This window comes from Ranitomeya variabilis, chromosome 4 (genome assembly GCF_051348905.1).
Source record: "Ranitomeya variabilis isolate aRanVar5 chromosome 4, aRanVar5.hap1, whole genome shotgun sequence".
In the NCBI taxonomy this organism is placed as follows: Eukaryota; Metazoa; Chordata; class Amphibia; order Anura; family Dendrobatidae; genus Ranitomeya; species Ranitomeya variabilis.
Window position 1 is genome coordinate 676,005,449 of NC_135235.1, and position 21,722 is coordinate 676,027,170.

The 21,722-nt window shown below is 43.2% G+C and overlaps 1 protein-coding gene across 4 annotated transcripts in view; it reads left to right on the plus strand.

Annotated features, from left to right (window-relative positions):
* LOC143766312 (uncharacterized) overlaps positions 1-21,722 on the plus strand; it is a 53,659-nt gene that overhangs the window by 17,719 nt on the left and 14,218 nt on the right. The window contains exons 2-6 of one of the 4 annotated variants that reach the window (XM_077253894.1): positions 11,363-11,530; positions 19,791-19,937; positions 20,073-20,264; positions 20,337-20,460; positions 20,544-20,641. In XM_077253894.1, the coding sequence (XP_077110009.1) occupies positions 19,860-19,937; positions 20,073-20,264; positions 20,337-20,460; positions 20,544-20,641 (492 nt within the window). In that variant the 5' untranslated portion in view covers positions 11,363-11,530; positions 19,791-19,859. Of the gene's footprint in view, positions 1-11,362; positions 11,531-18,894; positions 19,497-19,519; positions 19,938-20,072; positions 20,265-20,336; positions 20,461-20,543; positions 20,642-21,722 lie in introns of those variants that run through there. The other 3 variants (XM_077253896.1, XM_077253895.1, XM_077253897.1) reach the window with 3 other exon arrangements.

Consider the following 21,722-nt stretch of genomic DNA (forward strand, 5'->3'; position numbering starts at 1 on the left):
TCAACCTTTTCCCACATATCATGCTTCAAACATAAAGATACTAAATGTAAATTTTTGGTTTAGAATCAACAACAAGTGGAACACAATTGTGAAGTTGAACGAAATTTATTGGTTATTTTAAATTTTTGTGGAAATTCAAAAACTGACAAGTGGGGCGTGCAATATTATTCGGCCCCTTTACTTTGAGTGCAGCAAACTCACTCCAGAAGTTCATTGTGGATTTCTGAATGATCCAATGTTGTCCTAAATGCCTAATGATGATTAATATAATCCACCTGTGTGTAAAGAAGTCTCCATATAAATGCACCTGCTCTGTGATAGGCTCAGGGTTCTGTTTGAAGCACAGAGAACATCCTGAAGACCAAGGAACACAACAGGCAGGTCCGTGATACTGTTGTGGAGAAGTTTAAAGCTGGATTTGGATACAAAATGATTTCCAAAACTTTAAACATCCCAAGTAGCGCTGTGCAAGCGATCACATTGAAATGGAAGGAGTATCCTACCACTGCAAATCTACCAAGACCCAGCCGTCCCTCTAAACTTTCATCTCAAACAAGGAGACGACTGATCAGAAATGCAGCCAAGAGACCCATGATCCCTCTGGATGAACTGCAGCTGAGGTGGGACAGTCTGCTCATAGGACAACAATCAGTCGTACACTGCACAAATCTGGCTTTTATGCAAGAGTGGCAAGAAGAAAGCCATTTCTCAAAGATATCCATAAAAAGTGTCATTTAAAGTTTGCAACAAGCCACCTGGGAGACATACCAAACATGTGGAAGAAGGTGCTCTGGTCACATGAAACCAAAATCGAACTTTTTGGCAACAATGCCAAACGATATGTTTGGCATAAAGGCAACACAGCTCATCAACCTGAACATACCATCCCCACTGTCAAACATGGCAGGACCATTCTTGATTGAAGAAAACCTGTTGGAGCGTGCAAAAGACCTGAGACTGGGACAGAGATTTGTCTTCCAACAAGACAATGATCCCAAACATAAAGAAAAATCTACAATGGAATGGTTCACAAATAAACGTATCCAGGTGTTAGAATGACCAAGTCAAAGTCCAGACCTCAATCCAATCGAGAATCTGTGGAAAGAGCTGAAAACTGCTGTTCACAAACGATGTCCATCAATCCTCACTGAGTTCGAGCTGTTTGCCAATGAAGAATAGGCAAGAATTTCAGTCTCTCGATGAACAAGACTGATAGAGACATACCCCAAGCAACTTGCAGCTGTAATCACAGCAAAATTGGCGCAACAAAGTATTAAGTTAAAGGGGTCGAAAAATATTACATGCCCCACTTTTCAGTTTTTAATTTTCCACAAAAATTTAAAATAACCAATAAATTTCGTTCAACTTCACAATTGTGTTCCACTTGTTGTTGATTCTTTACCAAAAATTTACATTTGGTATCTTTATGTTTGAACCTTGATATGTGGGAAAAGGTTGAAAAGTTCCAGGGAGCCGAATACTTTTGCAAGGGCAGACTGTATAGTGCATGTCATCACTACCAAACAGACTGAACTTGGATTCATCCGACCACAACACCTACGACCAATCTTTTTATTTCCATTGACTGTGTTCTTTGGCAATCTCAAGTTGGACCTTCTGGTTCTTTGCAGAGAGAATAAACACTGCTTGACTGGAACTCGTGCATTCAAAACTACTGCTCTTAGCCATCGCACCACAGTTTGGCAACTTAGTTTGACCCCATAGTCTTCATTCATTTTGTGCAAAATCTGTACAGCACTTTTATGGATATCAGATACTGACTTTTTCATAATAATGTTATCAACTTTGGAGGAAGTTTTCCATGGTCGTCCACCGGGAAGGTGCAGCTGTGCTGGGGGAGAAAATGGCTAGAAGGTTGGAGGAGTGTTTAAACTAGGGATTGGGGGGGAGGGTATTCATTTTATAGGAGGGGAAGATAGTGCAGATAGAGACCTGGGCACAAATAAGGAAGTTGGGGGTGGCGGTGGCATGGGGGGTGGGGTTAGAACAGCTAATAATTTAAGAAAGAATAGAGGTACAGAGAGGAACATCAAGTGCATGTATACTAATGCCAGAAGCCTCGCCAACAAAATGGACGAATTAGAACTAATGTTGTTGGAACATAATTATGACATGGTGGGGATATCTGAGACGTGGCTGGATGAGAGCCATGACTGGGCTGTTAACTTGCAGGGCTATAGCCTTTTCAGAAATGACCGTACAGATAAGCGAGGGGGAGGGGTGTGTCTGTATGTAAAATCCACCTTAAAACCCATCCTGCGTGATAATATAGGTGAATCTAATGAAAATGTAGAGTCCCTGTGGGTGGAGATAAGGGGAGGGGGAAAAAATAATAAATTACTGATAGGGGTTTGTTATAAATCTCCAAAAATAATGGAAGCAATGGAGAATATCCTCGTTATGCAAATAGATGAAGCAGCGACTCAAGGAGAAGTCATTATTATGGGGGACTTCAACTACCCTGAAATAGATTGGGGAACAGAAACCTGCAGTTCCAGTAAAGGTAATCGGTTTTCGACAACTATGAGAGACAATTACCTTTCACAACTGGTTCAGGGCCCAACAAGGAGGGGGGCACTGCTAGACCTAATATTAACCAACAGGCCAGACCGCACATCAAATATAACGGTTGGGGGTCACTTGGGGAATAGTGATCACAAAATAATAAGTTTTCATGTATCCTTTAATAAGATGTGTAATAGAGGGGTTACAAGGACACTAAACTTCAGGAGGGCAAATTTCCAACGGATGAGAGAGAATCTTGGTGCAATTAACTGGGACGATATCCTGAGACATAAAAATACACTAAGAAAATGGGAGACATTTATTAGCATCTTGGATAGGACCTGTGCACAGTATATACCATATGGGAATAAACATACTAGAAATAGGAGGAAACCAATATGGCTAAATAGAGCTGTAAGGGGCGCAATAAGTGACAAAAAGAAAGCATTTAGAGAATTAAAGGAAGTAGGTAGTGAGGAGGCATTAAATAAATATAGAAAATTAAATAAATTCTGTAAAAAGCAAATCAAGGTAGCAAAGATTGAGACAGAGAGACTCATTGCCAGATAGAGCAAAAATAACCCCAAAATATTCTTTAACTACATAAATAGTAAGAAACTAAAAAATGATAGTGTTGGCCCCCTTAAAAATAGTCTGGGTGAAATGGTGGATGAGGACGAGGAAAAAGCCAATATGCTAAATGACTTTTTTTCATCAGTATTTACAAAAGAAAATCCCATGGCAGCCAATATGACTAGTGATAAAAATTCCCAATTAAAGGTTACCTGCTTAACCCAGCAGGAAGTACGGCGGCGTCTAAAAATCACAAAAATTGACAAATCTCTGGGCCCGGATGGGATACACCCCCGAGTACTGCAGGAACTAAGTACAGTCATTGATAGAACGTTATTTTTAATCTTTAAAGAGTCCATAATAACAGGGTCTGTACCACAGGACTGGCGTATAGCAAATGTGGTGCCAATATTTAAAAAGGGGACAAAAACTGAACTCGGAAATTATAGGCCAGTAAGCTTAACCTCTACTGTGGGTAAAATCCTGGAGGGCATTCTAAGGGATGCTATACTGGAATATCTGAAGAGGAATAACCTCATGACCCAGTATCAGCACGGGTTTACTAGGGACCGTTCATGTCAGACTAATTTGATCAGCTTCTATGAAGAGGTAAGTTCCGGACTGGATCAAGGGAGCCCAGTGGATGTAGTGTATATGGACTTTTCAAAAGCTTTTGATACGGTGCCACACAAAAGGTTGATACATAAAATGAGAATAATGGGGATAGGGGAAAATATGTGCAAGTGGGTTGACAGCTGGCTCAGGGATAGGAAACAAAGGGTGGTTATTAATGGAGCACACTCGGAATGGGTCGCGGTTAGTAGTGGGGTACCACAGGGGTCAGTATTGGGCCCTCTTCTTTTTAACATATTTATTAATGACCTTGTAGTGGGCATTCAGAGTAGAATTTCAATATTTGCAGATGACACTAAACTCTGCAGGGTAATCAATACAGAGGAGGACAATTTTGTATTACAGGATGATTTATGTAAACTAGAAGCTTGGGCTGATAAATGGCAAATGAGCTTTAATGGGGATAAATGTAAGGTCATGCACTTGGGTAGAAGTAATAAGATGTATAACTATGTGCTTAATTCTAAAACTCTGGGCAAAACCGTCAATGAAAAAGACCTGGGTGTATGGGTGGATGACAGACTCATATTCAGTGGCCAGTGTCAGGCAGCTGCTACAAAGGCTAATAAAATAATGGGATGTATTAAAAGAGGCATAGATGCTCATGAGGAGAACATAATTTTACCTCTATACAAGTCACTAGTGCGACCACACTTAGAATACTGTGCACAGTTCTGGTCTTCGGTGTATAAGAAAGACATAGCTGAACTAGAGCGGGTGCAGAGAAGAGCGACCAAGGTTATTAGAGGACTGGGGGGTCTGCAATACCAAGATAGCCCCAAGTGTAATAACCTATTTAGTTTGGAAAAACGAAGGCTAAGGGTTGATCTTATGTTAATGTATAAATATATGAGGGGACAGTACAAAGACCTTTCTGATGATCTTTTTAATCATAGACCGGTGACAGGGACAAGGGGGCATCCTCTACGTCTGGAGGAAAAAAGGTTTAGGCCATGTGCACACGTTCAGTATTTTTCGCGTTTTTTTCGCGTTTTTTCGCTATAAAAACGTGATAAAAACGCAAAAAAAACGCTTACATATGCCTCCCATTATTTTCAGTGTATTCCGCATTTTTTGTGCAAATGTAGCCTTTTTTTCCGCGAAAAAAATCGCATTGCGGAAAAAAAAGCAACATGTTCATTAAAATGCGGAATTGCAGGGGATTCCGCACACCTGGGAGTCCATTGATCTGCTTACTTCCCGCACGGGGCTGTGCACACCATGCGGGAAGTAAGCAGATCATGTGCGGTTGGTACCCAGGGTGGAGGAGAGGAGACTCTCCTCCACGCACTGGGCACCATATAATTGGTCAAAAAAAAAGAATTAAAATAAAAAATAGTCCTATACTCACCTTCGATGTCTTCCCGCCTCTCCACTGCACGCTGTCGCTTCGGTTCCTGTAGCTGGTGTGCGGTGAAGGACCTGCCGATGACGTCGCCGTCTTGTGATTGGTCGAGACCGGTCATGTGACCACTCACGTGACCGCGACGTCATGGAAGGTCCTGCGCGCACACACCATCTATACGGAACGGACGCCGGTGAGGAGATCGGCTGTCTGCGGGTGAGTATAACCATTTTTTTTATTTTTTTTATTATTTTTTAACATTCTATCTTTTACTATAGATGCTGCTTAAGCAGCATCTATAGTAAAAAGTTGGTCACACTTGTCAAACGCTATGTTTGACAAGTGTGACCAACCTGTCAGTCAGTTTTCCAAGCGATGCTACAGATCGCTTGGAAAACTTTAGCATTCTGCAAGCTAATTACGCTTGCAGAATGCTTAAAAAAACGCAAAAAAAACGCAAAAATAACGCAAAAAAAAAAATGCGGATTTCTTGCAGAAAATTTCCGGTTTTCTTCAGGAAATTTCTGCAAGAAATCCGGACGTGTGCACATACCCTTAAGCATAATAACAGACGCGGGTTCTTTACTGTAAGAGCAGTGAGACTATGGAACTCTCTGCCGTATGATGTTGTAATGAGTGACTCATTACTTAAATTTAAGAGGGGACTGGATGCCTTTCTGGAAAAGTATAATGTTACAGGGTATATACACTAGATTCCTTGATAGGGCGTTGATCCAGGGAACTAGTCTGATTGCCGTATGTGGAGTCGGGAAGGAATTTTTTTCACCAATGTGGAGCTTACTCTTTGCCACATGGGTTTTTTTTGCCTTCCCCTGGATCAACATGTTAGGGCATGTTAGGGCATGTTAGGTTAGGCTATGGGTTGAACTAGATGGACTTAAAGTCTTCCTTCAACCTTAATAACTATGTAACTATGTAACCTCTAAATTTGCTCCATAACCTTCTTTTTCTTTCTTTATTTTATGTGACACTTGACTCAGAACAGTTGTATTCCATAGCTACCTCTTTTTGGCCTGACTTCCGACTCAGAATAATAAGCTTTCTGTCATCTGGTGATAAATTTGGCTTTGTCTTTGCAATGTTTTATCCTAAAAACAGACAATCCAATTTTTTTTTTCGACTACCCAAGACAAAATGTGCAAAACATTTGGCCAACAAATATTGAAAACTAACACATAAACAGATAAAACAATGTCAAGCACAATTTTTATCCTTATAACTGACAACTATTTGTAAAATCACCCAATAAAATGGCATCACAACAGCCAGACAGAAGTAATCACACTTTAAAAAAGTGCAAAAATTTTGGTCGCTACTGTGTTTGTGTGTTGTTGTGTGTATATACAGTGTGTATATATGTGTGTGTGTGTGTGTATATATATATATATATATATATATATATATATATATATATATATATACCGTATTTTCCGCTTTGTAAGACGCACTTTATTTCCCCCAAATTGGGGGGGGAAATGTGGGTGCGTCTAACAAAGCGGATATATACCACTTAGCATTACAGGCTGGGATTAGGGGGTGTCCGCCGCCGCTACCGCCCGCCGCCACTGTCGTCCGCTGCTGCCCCGGGTGATGCTGGAGGCTCCAATGCTGCGGGGGGCTCTGGCGACATTTTGTGAAAGACCAGAGCCCCCCGGCAGTTCGTCCATGCGTTCCAGTATGACTAACTCCGGGAAAATGGCCGCCGGAATCTCAGGAGATGAGATTTCAGCGCTGAAATCTCATCTCTCGAGATTCCGGCGGCCATTTTCCCGGAGTCAGTCATACAGGAACGCATGGACTAACTGCTGGGGGCTCTGGTCTTTCACAAAATGTTGCCAGAGCCCCCCGCAGCACCGGAGACAGCCCTGCAGCACCAGAGCCCCCTGCAGCACCAGAGCCCCCTGGAGCACCGGAGCCCCCTGGAGCACCGGAGCCCCCTGCAGCACCGGAGCCCCCTGCAGCACCGGAGCCCCCTGCAGCACCGGAGTCCCCCTGCAGCACAGGAACCCCCCTGCAGACCCCATCATCCCAGCCTGCAGCAATGCTCCACTCCTGCCTCCAGCAACGACCCTGGGACCCTGATCCACCGCAGCCACAACCTCTGGTAAGCAATAAGACGCATGGATTATAAGAAGCCCCCCCAATTTATTAAAAAAAGTTTTTTCCTATTTTTCTCCTCAAAATTTGGGGTGCGTCTTATAATCCGGAGCGTCTTACAAAGCGAAAAATACGGTTTATATATGTGTATATATATATATATATATATATATATATATATATATATATATATATATATATATATATATACTCCTCAAAAAAATAAAGGGGAACACTTAAGCAACAGAATATAATTCCAAGTGAATCAAACTTCTGTGTAATCAAACTGTCCACTTAGGAAGCAACACTGTTTGACATTCATTTTCACATGCTGCTGTGCAAATGGAAAAGACAACAGATGGAAATTATTGCCAATTATCAAGACACACTCAACAAAGGAGTGGTTCTGCAGGTGGGAACCACAGACCACATCTCAGTACCAATGCTTTCTGGCTGATGTTTTGGTCACTTTTGAATGTTGGTTGTGCTTTCACACTCGTGGTAGCATGAGACGGACTCCACAACCCACACAGGTGGTTCAGGTAGTGCAGCTCATCCAGGATGGCACATCCGTGCGACCTGTGGCAAGAAGGCTTGCTGTGTCTGTCAGCGAAGTGTCCAGAGGCTGGAGGCGCTACTAGGAGACAGGCCAGTACACCAGGAGACGTGGAGGGGGCCGTAGGAGGGCAACAACCCAGTAGCAGAACCGCTACCTCAGCCTTTGTGCAAGGAGGAACAGGAGGAGCACAGCCAAAGCCCTGCAAAATTACCTCCAGCAAGCCACAAATGTGCATGTGTCTGCACAAATGGTTAGAAACAGACTCCATCAGGATGGCCTGAGTGTCGGATGTCCGGAGATGGGGGTTGTGCTCACAGCCGAACACTGTGCAGGATGCTTGGCATTTGCCACAGAACATCAGGATTGGCAAATTCACCACTGGCGCCCTGTGCTCTTCACAGATGAAAGCAGGTTCACCCTGAGCACATGTGACAGACATGACAGAGTCTGGAGACGCCGTGGAGAGCGATCTGCCTGCAACATCCTTCAGCATGACCGGTTTGGCAGGGGGTCAGTAATGGTGTGGGGTGGCATTTCTTTGAAGGGACGCACAGCCTTCCATGTGCGCGCCAGAGGTAGCGTGACTGCCATTAGGTACCGAGATGAGATTTTCAGACCCCTTGTGAGACCATATGCTGGTGCAGTTTTCCCTGAGTTCCTCCTAAGCAGGACAATGCCAGATCTCATGTGGCTGGAGTTTGTCAGCAGTTCCTGCAAGATGAAGGCATTGAATTACTAACAACCTACTTACAGCCAAAGCTAATGGACAATACTCTGTACTCCTCCTTCTAGACCTGTCCTCTGCTTTCAACACAGTTGACCACTGTCTCCTACTACAGATCCTCTCCTCCTTTGACATCAAAGACCTTGCCCTATCCTGGATCTCTTCATACCTTTCCATCCGCACATTCAGCGTCTCCCACACTACCTCCTCATCCCACCCTCTCTCTGTTGGAGTCCCCCAAGTCTCTGTTCTAGGACCCCTACTCTTCTCAATCTATACACTTGGCCTGGGACAATTCATAAAGTCCCATATATTTCAGTTCCATCTTTATGCTCAGATCTATCTTTCTGGCCCTGACATCACCTCTCTGCTGTCCAGAATCCCGGAGTGTCTATCAGCCATATCCTTCTTCAAATCTGAACTCATCATCTTTCCTCCATCTCATAGATCTTCCATACCAGACCTATCTATCACAATTAATGACATCACGCTTTCCCCCGTCCGCTGCCTCAGAGTAACCCTTGACTCTGCCCTGTCCTTCAAACCCCACATCCAAGCTCTTTCCACCTCCTGTCGCCTCCAGCTCAAAAATATGTCCAGAATCCGTCCTTTCCTAAGCCGTCAATCTACTAAAATGCTTGTGCATGCCCTCATCATCTCCCACCTTGACTACTGCAACATCCTTTTCTGTGGCCTCCCTGCTAACACCCTTGTACTTCTGCAGTCCATCCTTAACTCTGCTGCCCGAATAATTCATCTCCTCGCTACTCCTCCACTTCCCCCCTCTGTAAATCTCTTCACTGGCTCATTCCCTCAGCGTATCTAGTTCAAATTACTAATACTAACCTACAAAGCCATCCATAACCTGTCTCCATATACCACTGAACTAATCTCCCGATATCTTCCCTCACGTAATCTCCGGTCCTCCCAAGAACTCCTTCTCTCCTCCACACTTATTTGCTCCACACCCAACCACCTCCAAGACTTCTCCCAAATATCCCCCATCCTCTGGAATTCTTTGCCCCAACATGTCTGACTATCAACCACATTCGGATCCTTCGGACTTAACCTGAAAACCCACCTCTTTAGGAAAGCCTACAGCCTGCATTGACCCCGCTGCCACCTCACCACTACCGGAGCTACCACCTCGCCCACACCAGAGCTCCTTTAACCCTCGACCTCCTGTCTCCTTCCCCACCATCCTGTAGAATATAAGCCCGCAAGGGCAGGGTCCTCTTCCCTCTGTATCAGTCTGTAATTGTTAGTTTGCTTACTGTAAGTAATATCTGTAATATGTATGTAACCCCTTCTCATTTACAGCACCATGGAATCAATGGTGCTAGATAAATAAATAATAATAATAATAATAATTGAAGCTATGGACTGGCCCGCCTGTTCCCCAGACCTAAATTCGATTGAACACATCTGGGACATCATGTCTCGCACCATCCACCAACGTCACGTTGCACCACAGGCTATCCAGGAGTTGGCGGATGCGTTAGTCCAGGTCTGGGAGGAGATCCCTCAGGAGACCATCCGCCGCCTCATGAGGAGCATGCCCAGGTGTTGTACGGAGGTCATACAGGCATGTGGAGGCCACACACTACTGAGCATCATTTCCTTGTCTTGAGGCATTTCCACTGAAGTTGGATCAGCCTGTAACTTCATTTTCCACTTGAGCATCATTCCAACTCCAGATTTCCTTGGGATATTAGTTGTGATTTACATTGATCATTTTTATGTTCCATTGTACTCAACACATTCCACGATGTAATGAATAAAGATGTACAGCCGGAATATTTCATTCAGTGATATCTAGGATGTGGGATTTTAGTGTTCCCTTTATTTTTTTGAGCAATATATATATATATATATATATATATATATAAATAATATACTACTCAAAAAAATATAAGGACTAGAATATCACATCCTAGATATGTCCAAATTAAATATTCCGGTTGCAAATCTTTATTCATTACATAGTGGAATGATTTGAGAACAAAAAAAAATTAAATTATCAATATAAATGTATGTGTATATATATTCTCCTTTTGAGGTTGGGGAGCCCAATTCCAGCTATTGCTGTGTGCCCTGTGATTTCTATCTACTCCACTGTGTATAGGATAATAGAGTATAATAAAGTTGTTGTGGACGAGACTTAACATTGTGCAGTGACTGTTTTCCCTATAGTGACGGATATTTCTTGGTGCTAGAACTGTGATATTTTTTTCCCTTTCAACATGTTTTAACACCTCATCAGTGCGATCATACATCATACAAGCTTCTGATTGTATTTCCTCCAGCACAGTAAGTGTTGCGAGGGCTAAGTTATGTTATGGGCTGGTTTTTAAGGGGACATTCATAGAGTGGGTGGGAGAGTGCCCCCCATATCTCCCGCTACAGAGCTAGCACCATGGTGTGCTGAGAGGACCTTGGTGAGGTCACAGTCATGTGATCAGTCAAGTAGTGGAGGAGTCACATGGTCCGGGCTTAAATGACCGGACGAGAGAGCTTTCAGTGTGTGGGCCTGGAGAAGGATCACTGCAGGAGAGTGCTCCATGGGATAGAGAAGCTGAGCTGTGTGTGTTCTGTCAGCCGTGAGCAGGAGGAACCCCGCTCATAGATGGACTGTGTTTGTTCTGTCACCATTTTGTTTTGTTTCCTGTTTTGCCCAGTGGGCTGTGTTTTCTTTACTACCCCCCCCCCCTTGGCTTATGCTGCCTGTTATAAACCAAAGGAAGTTCTTAAAGCTGCAGTGTACCCATGTCTACCTCCGTGTGCAGCCGAGAAAGCCACTCTACCACAGAACATAGAGAGTATTTAATTGTTTACAATGCCATAGCTTACTGTCTTCTAGCATAACCTCTTGCTTTAATTACAGCATCACACCAATCGAGCATTGAAGGCCCACGGGTATTCAAGACATCTTGAGGGATCTTGCTCCTTTCCATTTACTAATCTGCGAACAATTTATCTTTATTGCTGTGGGTGCGAGTCCCAGTTCGTCACCATAACTCATCACAACTCATCACTATAGGATTTAAATCAGGTGATTGGCTTGACCATAGCAACAGGCGAATGAATGTCTTTCTTTGCTAACCAATATTTTACTAAATTGGATATGTGAGTAGGATCATGGTCTTGCTGGAATTTCCAGCCCTTGCCTACTTTGGTTTTTCCATGTGGCAGCATTACATTCTCCAGTATATCCTTGTACTTATTATCTTTTTTATTTCCATCAATTCTATGCAGAGTCAATGGCAAATGCAGAAAAGCAGCCTGAAGCCATGGCATTGCCACTACCTTGCTTCACTTTAGGTGTTTAGTGCCTTACATCATTACATTTATATACAGTGCCTTGCAAAAGTATTCGGCCCCCTGGAACTTTTCAACCTTTTCCCACATATCATGCTTCAAACATAAAGATACTAAATGTAAATTTTTGGTTTAGAATCAACAACAAGTGGAACACAATTGTGAAGTTGAACGAAATTTATTGGTTATTTTAAATTTTTGTGGAAATTCAAAAACTGACAAGTGGGGCGTGCAATATTATTCGGCCCCTTTACTTTCAGTGCAGCAAACTCACTCCAGAAGTTCATTGTGGATTTCTGAATGATCCAATGTTGTCCTAAATGCCTAATGATGATAAATATAATCCACCTGTGTGTAATGAAGTCTCCATATAAATGCACCTGCTCTGTGATAGGCTCAGGGTTCTGTTTGAAGCACAGAGAGCATCATGAAGACCAAGGAACACAACAGGCTGGTCCGTGATACTGTTGTGGAGAAGTTTAAAGCTGGATTTGGATACAAAATGATCTCCAAAACTTTAAACATCCCAAGTAGCACTGTGCAAGCGATCACATTGAAATGGAAGGAGTATCCTACCACTGCCAATCTACCAAGACCCGGTCATCCCTCTAAACTTTCATCTCAAACAAGGAGACGACTGATCAGAAATGCAGCCAAGAGACCCATGATCCCTCTGGATGAACTGCAGCTGAGGTGGGACAGTCTGCTCATAGGACAACAATCAGTCGTACACTGCACAAATCTGGCTTTTATGCAAGAGTTGCAAGAAGAAAGCCATTTCTCAAAGATATCCATAAAAAGTGTCATTTAAAGTTTGCAACAAGCCACCTGGGAGACACACCAAACATGTGGAAGAAGGTGCTCTGGTCAGATGAAACCAAAATCGAACTTTTTGGCAACAATGCCAAACGATATGTTTGGCGTAAAGGCAACACAGCTCATCAACCTGAACATACTATCCCCACTGTCAAACATGGTGGTGGCAGCATCATGGTTTGGGCCTGCTTTTTTTCAGCAGGGACGGGGAAGATGGTTAAAATTGATGGGAAGATGGATGGAACCAAATACAAGACCATTCTTGATTGAAGAAAACCTGTTGGAGCGTGCAAAAGACCTGAGACTGGGACAGAGATTTGTCTTCCAACAAGACAATGATCCCAAACATAAAGAAAAATCTACAATGGAATGGTTAACAAATAAACATATCCAGATGTTAGAATGGCCAAGTCAAAGTCCAGACCTCAATCCAATCGAGAATCTGTGGAAAGAGCTGAAAACTGCTGTTCACAAACGATGTCCATCAGTCCTCCCTGAGCTCGAGCTGTTTGCCAATGAAGAATAGGCAAGAATTTCAGTCTCTCGATGAACAAAACTGATAGAGACATACCCCAAGCGACTTGCAGCTGTAATCACAGCAAAATTGGCGCAACAAAGTATTAAGTTAAAGGGGCTGAAAAATATTATATGCCCCACTCTTCCCTCTGTATCAGTCTGTAATTGTTAGTTTGCTTACTGTAAGTAATATCTGTAATATGTATGTAACCCCTTCTCATTTACAGCACCATGGAATCAATGGTGCTAGATAAATTAATAATAATAATAATAATAATAATAATAATTGAAGCTATGGACTGGCCCGCCTGTTCCCCAGACCTGAATTCGATTGAACACATCTGGGACATCATGTCTCGCACCATCCACCAACGTCACGTTGCACCACAGACTATCCAGGAGTTGGCGGATGCGTTAGTCCAGGTCTGGGAGGAGATCCCTCAGGAGACCATCCGCCGCCTCATGAGGAGCATGCCCAGGTGTTGTAGGGAGGTCATACAGGCATGTGGAGCCCACACACTACTGAGCATCATTTCCTTGTCTTGAGGCATTTCCACTGAAGTTGGATCAGCCTGTAACTTCATTTTCCACTTGAGCATCATTCCAACTCCAGACTTCCGTGGGATATAAGTTGTGATTTACATTGATCATTTTTATGTTCTATTGTACTCAACACATTCCACGATGTAATGAATAAAGATTTATAACTTTATAACTGGAATATTTAATTCAGTGATATCTAGGATGTGGAATTTTAGTGTTCCCTTTATTTTTTTGAGCAGTGTATGTATATGTGTATATATGTATGTGTGTGTATATATATATATATATATATATATATATATATATATATATATATATATATATATATATATATATATATATATATATATATATATATATATATATACTGTGTGTATGTGTATGTGTGTATATATATATATATATATATATATATATATATATATATATATATATATATATATATATATATATATATATATATATATATATATATATATATATATATAATAAACTACTCAAACAAATATAAGGATCACTAGAATATCACATCCTAGATATGACCAAATTAAATATTCCGGTCGCAAATCTTTATTCATTACATAGTGGAATGCTTTGAGAACAAAAAAAAATAAAATTATCAATATAAATATATGTGTATATATATATTCTCCTTTTGAGGTTGGGGAGCCCAATTCCAGCTATTGCTGTGTGCCCTGTGATTTCTATCTACTCCACTGTGTATAGGATAATAGAGTATAATAAAGTTGTTATGGACGTGACTTAACATTGTGCAGTGACTGTTTTCCCTATAGTGACGGATATTTCTTGGTGCTAGAACTGTGATATTTTTTTCCCTTTCAACATGTTTAAAAAAGTTTTAACACCTCATCAGTGCGATCATACATCATACAAGCTTCTGATTGCTCCAGTGATGCACTGTCCTACTGTAGTGCCGTGTATCATCTCTGCCTGTCACTGTAATACTAACGGCCCCATACACATGAGATAAGTGTTGGCTGAACTGTCATTTGGCAGACAGCTATCTCTCCTGACTCCACCATACACGTAAATATTTCAGCTTTCCTGTGGTCTGTATGAGAGAGTCGTCTTCAGACTCCTCTAGAGGAGGATTATCTACAGGAAGAACAAACGGATTAGTCTCTGAAATTCAGGATGCCAGATGCTTCTCTGCCCTTACATCATCTGTCGGGAGGCCCCCAAATACATTATATAGTCGACGAAACCCCTCAAAATCAGTGCTTTCATGCAATTTTAGCCTAATGTGTATGGGGGCGTTAAAAGGTAAGTCATTTGACGCTGCCTCTGGCCCGGCCTAATAGACCTTTGTACATTGGAGGCCCAGACACCATTATTAGGCATGTCAGTATCATAGTAACTAGGCTGCCCCATACTATCTAGTACTTGCAGGCAGAGGGCATTCAGCAGAACTGTCACACCTTCTTAGATGCCATGTTTTTTTCCCTGTATTCTGGTGATGGGGTAGTCCTTGGCATCACCATGCATACAGCAGACACCCACTGGGGTCAACTGGTGGGGAAGTGTGGCCCTTATCACCAAACTTCCTGAGTCCATGAATGCTGACACCAGCACCTCATTTGTCACAGGACATGCCTGCGGTCCCTCACCGGGCTGATAGTCCACAATGCAGGCGGGATAGGCATAGTAGGAGCAGCACCTCCCTAGGCTGCAGTCCGTCTCTTCAAAGGGACTGCAACATCTCCAGCTGAGCAAGTCTTTACCCACAGCCTTTGACAACCCTTCAGTGACCCTTTGGGATATAGGACTCCCCCAAGTGGTGGCTCTACTACCCCTCTTTTGGGGCTCAAGCTCCCTCTTGGTACCCCATTGTGGGGATTTTACACCCCCTGGCTTTCTTAGGGACCTCTAGGCTCACCAGTTCATCCACATTCCAGGGATCTCCCTGGGGCACTGGCCTAGGAAGAGAGTGAACGAATCTGTCCATGACAACCCGCTCGACCATTCGGGCTGGAATGGAGGATTCCAGCTGAAACCATTTTTGCACAAGATGCAGTAGATCAAACATTTGGGATTGAGGTGGTTAGTCCCCATAATATGCCCAGTGGTGAACCCTTTGTGCTCTGACCGAGGCCAAGTGAGGTGAGGTGAGGATGTAAACTAGGATTGGGTGCATTATAAGACCAGGCGACAAAACTTTTTTCTTGCCAAAATCTGATCATTCTGTGTCCATTAAATGATAAATATTTCTGCAATGATGCCAATTTATTTTCTTAACCTAAACCACATTTCGGAGGGTTTCAGCTTTCAAAAGAATAATTTATACAACCAATGGATGAATTTAACGTCAGGTTATAAGCTTTTATTTGCATAGTTACATAGTTATTAAGGTTGAAGAAAGACTTTAAGTCCATCTAGTTCAACCCATAACCTAACCTAACATGCCCTAACATGTTGATCCTGAGGAAGGCAAAAAAAAACCCATGTGGCAAAGAGTAAGCTCCACATTGGGGAAAAAAAATTCCTACATAATTTACATAACATGGATATGTAGCGCCCCCACTGTTGCAGGGCCGAGGGGTACCCGGTACCGGGCCTCTGAGTCTCTGCTCTGGAGTTGTCACGGTGGCTAGACCCGGTCCGTGACCCTGCTGAGGGGCGTACAATGAAGGTGGAGGTATGGTGACTATGTTATGGCGCGGTGAAGTGCCGGTCGCGGTAAATAACGAGGACACCAGGTTGCAGTCTCTTTACCTCTTTACTGAAGGCTTCAGGATCCTCAATCCGGAATACGGTTAACCAGGCTGCGCAAGTCCGGCCGGTCCGATGGCACCTCCAGAATTCCCTTTGCAGGTGGAAATCTGTGCCTACCTTCTAGAGCTTGTGAGTTGTGGTCCTCCCCTGCTGTGCTTACGGGATAGTCCCCACAACTGTTGTGTCTGTTTCTCGTGTTCCCTCACAACTCGATTCTGATGTTCTTTCACGTCCCCCAGATCTTATGGTTAGGACGCACCCGTATGACGGGGAGGCTCGGAGCTCTTCCGGGACTCTAGCGTCGCCCCACTCCTGTTGTTACCCCCCTGTGTCTTCCACAGGTCAATTGGGTGAGACAGCCCGCCTATAACTGACTGTCCTGCCGTAGGTTTGAAGTTTGGCCTGGAGCTCTATACTTCCTCGGCGTTCCGGCCACCGGTTACACGCCTCAGTAGGATTTTGCCTCGTCTTACAGCACGACTCCTACTGGTATTCTCCTTGTTGCGTTGATCTCGTTTCTCACTCAGCACAATAAATCTCACTTCTTGTCCTTTCTTGGGGTACCGCCGCTATATCGTGCAGGTGCGGTCCCGTAACGTTCTCTCTGGTCGCTAGGCCTCTGTCAGGATCCCACCCCTGACAGGGACCCCTCTGAATCTTCCCCTACAACACCCTCTGCCACAAGGTGTTGCCTGGTTCCAACCCAGTCAGCTTTCTGAACTAACTTCCTATCCAACCCCCAGTTTTACCAGACTGTGAGGAGTGGCCTAATGCATAGTGCCCTTAGCTCCCTCTGGAGGCCAGACTGTGAAATGTATTGGTGTCTGTGATACTTGGTCAGATGAACTCCTTCAGTGCCATCAGACGTACCATAGCCCCCCTTAGCGGCGGAGCACCAGTACTGCAACGACCAGGACTCTGGGGCGCTGCAGATAAGCAACATAACTTCTGTCAGGGAGTGTAGAGAGTCGATATTTCCTTTTAGGATTGCTACTTCATATACAGTTAGGTCCATATATATTTGGACAGACACAACATTTTTCTAATTTTGGTTATAGACATTACCACAATGAATTTTATACAAAACCATTCAGATGCAGTTGAAGTTCATACTTTCAGCTTTCATTTGAGGGTATCCACATTAAAATTGGATGAAAGGTTTAGGAGTTTCAGCTCCTTAACATATGCCACCCTGTTTTTAAAGGGACCAAAAGTAATGGACAATTGACTCCAAGGCTATTTCATGGACAGGTGTGGGCAATCCCTTTGTTATGTCATTCTCAATTAAGCAGATAAAAGGCCTGGAGATGATTTGAGGTGTGGTGCTTGCATTTGGAAGGTTTTGCTGTGAAGTAAACATGCGGTCAAAGGAGCTCTCCATGCAGGTGAAACAAGCCATCCTTAAGCTGCGAAAACAGAAAAAACCCATCCGAGAAATTGCTACAATATTAGGAGTGGCAAAATCTACAGTTTGGTACATCCTGAGAAAGAAAGAAAGCACTGGTGAACTCATCAATGCAAAAAGACCTGGGCGCCCACGGAAGACAACAGTGGTGGATGATCGCAGAATAATCTCCATGGTGAAGAGAAACCCCTTCACAACAGCCAACCAAGTGAACAACACTCTCCAGGAGGTCGGCGTATCAATATCCAAATCTACCATAAAGAGAAGACTGCATGAAAGTAAATACAGAGGGTTCACTGCACGGTGCAAGTCACTCATAAGCATCAAGAATAAAATGGCTAGACTGGACTATGCTAAAAAACATCTAAAAAAGCCAGAACAGTTCTGGAAGAACATTCTTCGGACAGATGAAACCAAGATCAACCTCTACCAGAATGATGGAAAGAGAAAAGTATGGCAAAGGTGTGGTACAGCTCATGATCCAAAGCATACCACATCATCTGTAAAACACGGCGGAGGCAGTGTGATGGCTTGGGCATGCATGGCTGCCAGTGGCACTGGGTCACTAGTGTTTATTGATGATGTGACACAGGACAGAAGCAGCCAAATTAATTCTGAAGTATTCAGAGACATACTGTGTGCTCAGAGCCAGCCAAATGCAGCAAAACTGATTGGTCGTTGTTTCATACTACTGATGGACAATGACCCAAAACATAAAGCCAAAGCAACCCAGGAGTTTATTAAAGCAAAGAAGTGGAATATTCTTGAAAGGCGAAGTCAGTCACCTGATCTCAACCCAATTGAGCATGCGTTTCACTTGTTAAAGACTAAACTTCAGACAGAAAGGCCCACAAACAAACAGCAACTGAAAACCACCGCAGTGAAGGCCTGGCAGAGCATCAAAAAGGAGGAAACACAGCGTCTGGTGATGTCCATGAGTTCTAGACATCAGGCAGTCATTGCCAACAAAGGGTTTTGAACCAAGTACTAAAAATGAACATTTTATTTAAAATTATTGAATCTGTCCAATTACTTCTGGTCCCTTTAAAAACAGGGTGGCACATGTTAAGGAGCTGAAACTCCTAAACCCTTCATCCAATTTTAATGTGGATACCCTCAAATGAAAGCTGAAAGTCTGAACTTCACCTGCATCTGAATTGTTTTGTTTAAAATTCATTGTGGTAATGTCTATGACCAAAATTAGAAAAATGATGTCTCTGTCCAAATATATATGGACCTAACTGTAGGTGACACTAGAGTTGTCTCGGAAGAGACAATTTACCACATAAAGTTACACTGGTCAGAATTGTAAAATTTGACCTGGTCATGAAGGTGGAAGCATGCTTTGGGGGGTAAAGGGGTTAATATTTTCTTTTTTTCTGGTGTTTTTCTTGTAGTATAGGAAAGCTTAAGGCCAGAAATAAACCCCATAAACATTATGCATGGAGACTTTAGAATCAGATAATTTCTGTCCTCGATGTTTTTGCAAACAAAAAAGCTTTTATAAAAACCTCTAACGTCTGTGTTTAAATCAGACCTGAGATCTAACGTGATAGAAGATTACAGTGCGGGGAAGACGGGGAAACATTCATATAGACGGCCGGTGGTGATGAAGTCAGTGACCGACTCTGGCCAAATATGTATCTAGAGCCGTAGTAAAAGATGAAGATGTCGTCCTCATCATGAAGTACAGTAGTTATTTCTCCTGTCACGTGTAATGAATATCTGCTGCAGTGTTGCTAATGCTGATTCCAATGTCGGTAAATGAGACCAGAATTAGAGTTATGGAAGATCAGTCTATGAAAAACATATTCAGCTGAAGGAACTGCTTTTTTTCTGTGTCCTAAAATATATAGGTTTTTATTAGTAGATGTAAAGAAGAAAACTAAATACTGTTAAATAATACATCTCCTCATATGTTTCCCTTATTATCTCCAGTAATTTTATTATTACACAGGATTTTTATGATCTTTTCATTCAGTTCTCTACAATATTGGATTCTCTCAGTGAAGATCTATAGAAGAGAATTTTCCTGATTTACCCATCAAAGATGGATATGGACAGAGACAAGATGGCGGAGAGGATATTACACCTCACCCTAGAGATCCTCTACTGGCTTACTGGAGAGGTGAGAGATTCTGATGACGTCACATTACATCATTCTTATCTATGGGATTAACAAATGGAACTGGACAGAACTGGAGAGGTGAGGACTCTGGAAATATCTGTAGTGAGGTTTATTAATGTGTCTCTCCATAACCAGGATTACAGAGTAGTGAAGAAGACCTCTAATGAGCGCTGTCAGTCACCTGTGTCTGAGGGATGGGGAAGACCCCTGAGCCCAATCACTGGGCCTCCACCTCACCACCTGATACATGAGGACATCAATGACCAGAAGATCCTAGAACTCACCTACAAGATGATTGAGCTGCTGACTGGAGAGGTGACACTGCTGGTAATGCTGAGACATTATACAGTAATGCTATGAAGGGATCGGGGGTGATGATGGTATCATTCTATGTGTCAGGTTCCTATAAGGTGTCAGGATGTCACCGTCTATTTCTCCATGGAGGAGTGGGAGTATTTAGAAGGACATAAAGATTTGTACAGCGACGTCATGATGGACGTTGCCCAGCCCCTTACATCACCAGGTAATAGACAGGACTAAATACAGACGACCTATCATTATCTTTATGTAAAGAATGAATTCAGTCCCTGTATGTGTTTTTTCCAGGTCCATCCATTAAGAGTTCAACACCAAAGAGATGTCCCCGCCCTCTTCTTCCACAGGAATGTAAACAAGAAGATCCCAATGTTCCTCAGGATCATCAGGTAGATGGAGAGAAGGTGTCATGAGAGGAGATGAGCCAATTTCTTTGGGTCCCTGCATATTCGGCAAGCTATAGCGCTTACCGAAAAAGCTGCAGAGGGAACCCGGAGTCCTGTATCTCGCCGGCTGATCAGCTGTTCGGCTCCACAGCTGCATGTGTTGCGGCTATGTGACAGTCACGACACATGAATGGAGAGCCCAACAAACAGGTTCTCCATTCATGTGTCGTGTCTGTCATACAGCCACGACACATGAAGCTGTGGAGCCGGACAGCTGATCTGCCATCGCAATCCAGGAAGCCGGGCTCCCTCTGCAGCTTATTCGGTAAGCGCTATAGCTTGCTGAATAAGCAGAGACCCAAAGAAATTCGCTCATCTCTAGTGTTGAGCATTCCAATACCACAAGTATCGGGTATCGGCCGATATTCGCGTTATCGGAATTCCGATACCGAGTTCCGATACTTTCAGTATATCGGATACCGGAATCGTAAGTTCCCAAGATTCAAAGAGCCAGACTTCAGCCAATGAGGAATCATTAGATGTGTGGTCACATCCTGTTCTGCATGTTAGGCATGTAACCTACTGGCATGGCTGTGATTGGCTGCTGAAATGATGTCATGATGCACTATAAAAGTCGCCGCCACCATTATGGGTGCACTCAGCTGTGAATTCAGTTAGGGACATCACGCTGTGTTCTGACTGAGGGACAGTTTAGAGATAGCGATTTGCTTCATTGTGCTTTATCCAGGCTAATTTAGCAACCGCTGTGTGAGAACCTTGTTTTTGCCTTGCAGCGCTGTTCACAGCTGTCTGCAAGGTGTCTGTGTGTGAGGTCAGCTCACTCTGTAGTCTGTCCGCAGCCACAGCCGGTTGTAGTCAGCTCAGGGTGCGTCACTGCCTCATACCGTTCCATTGTCCTTAGTTAGTGCTGCCTGCTGCACATTTTTTCAAATGTATCCTATTAGTGGCTTTCCATCCGTATCCTGCTAGATTGTGGAAAAACACTATATAGGATTACATAGAGGAGCTTTTTTTTGGCCTTGCAGCGCCGTTCACGGCTGTCTGCACGGTCTCTGTCTCTGTA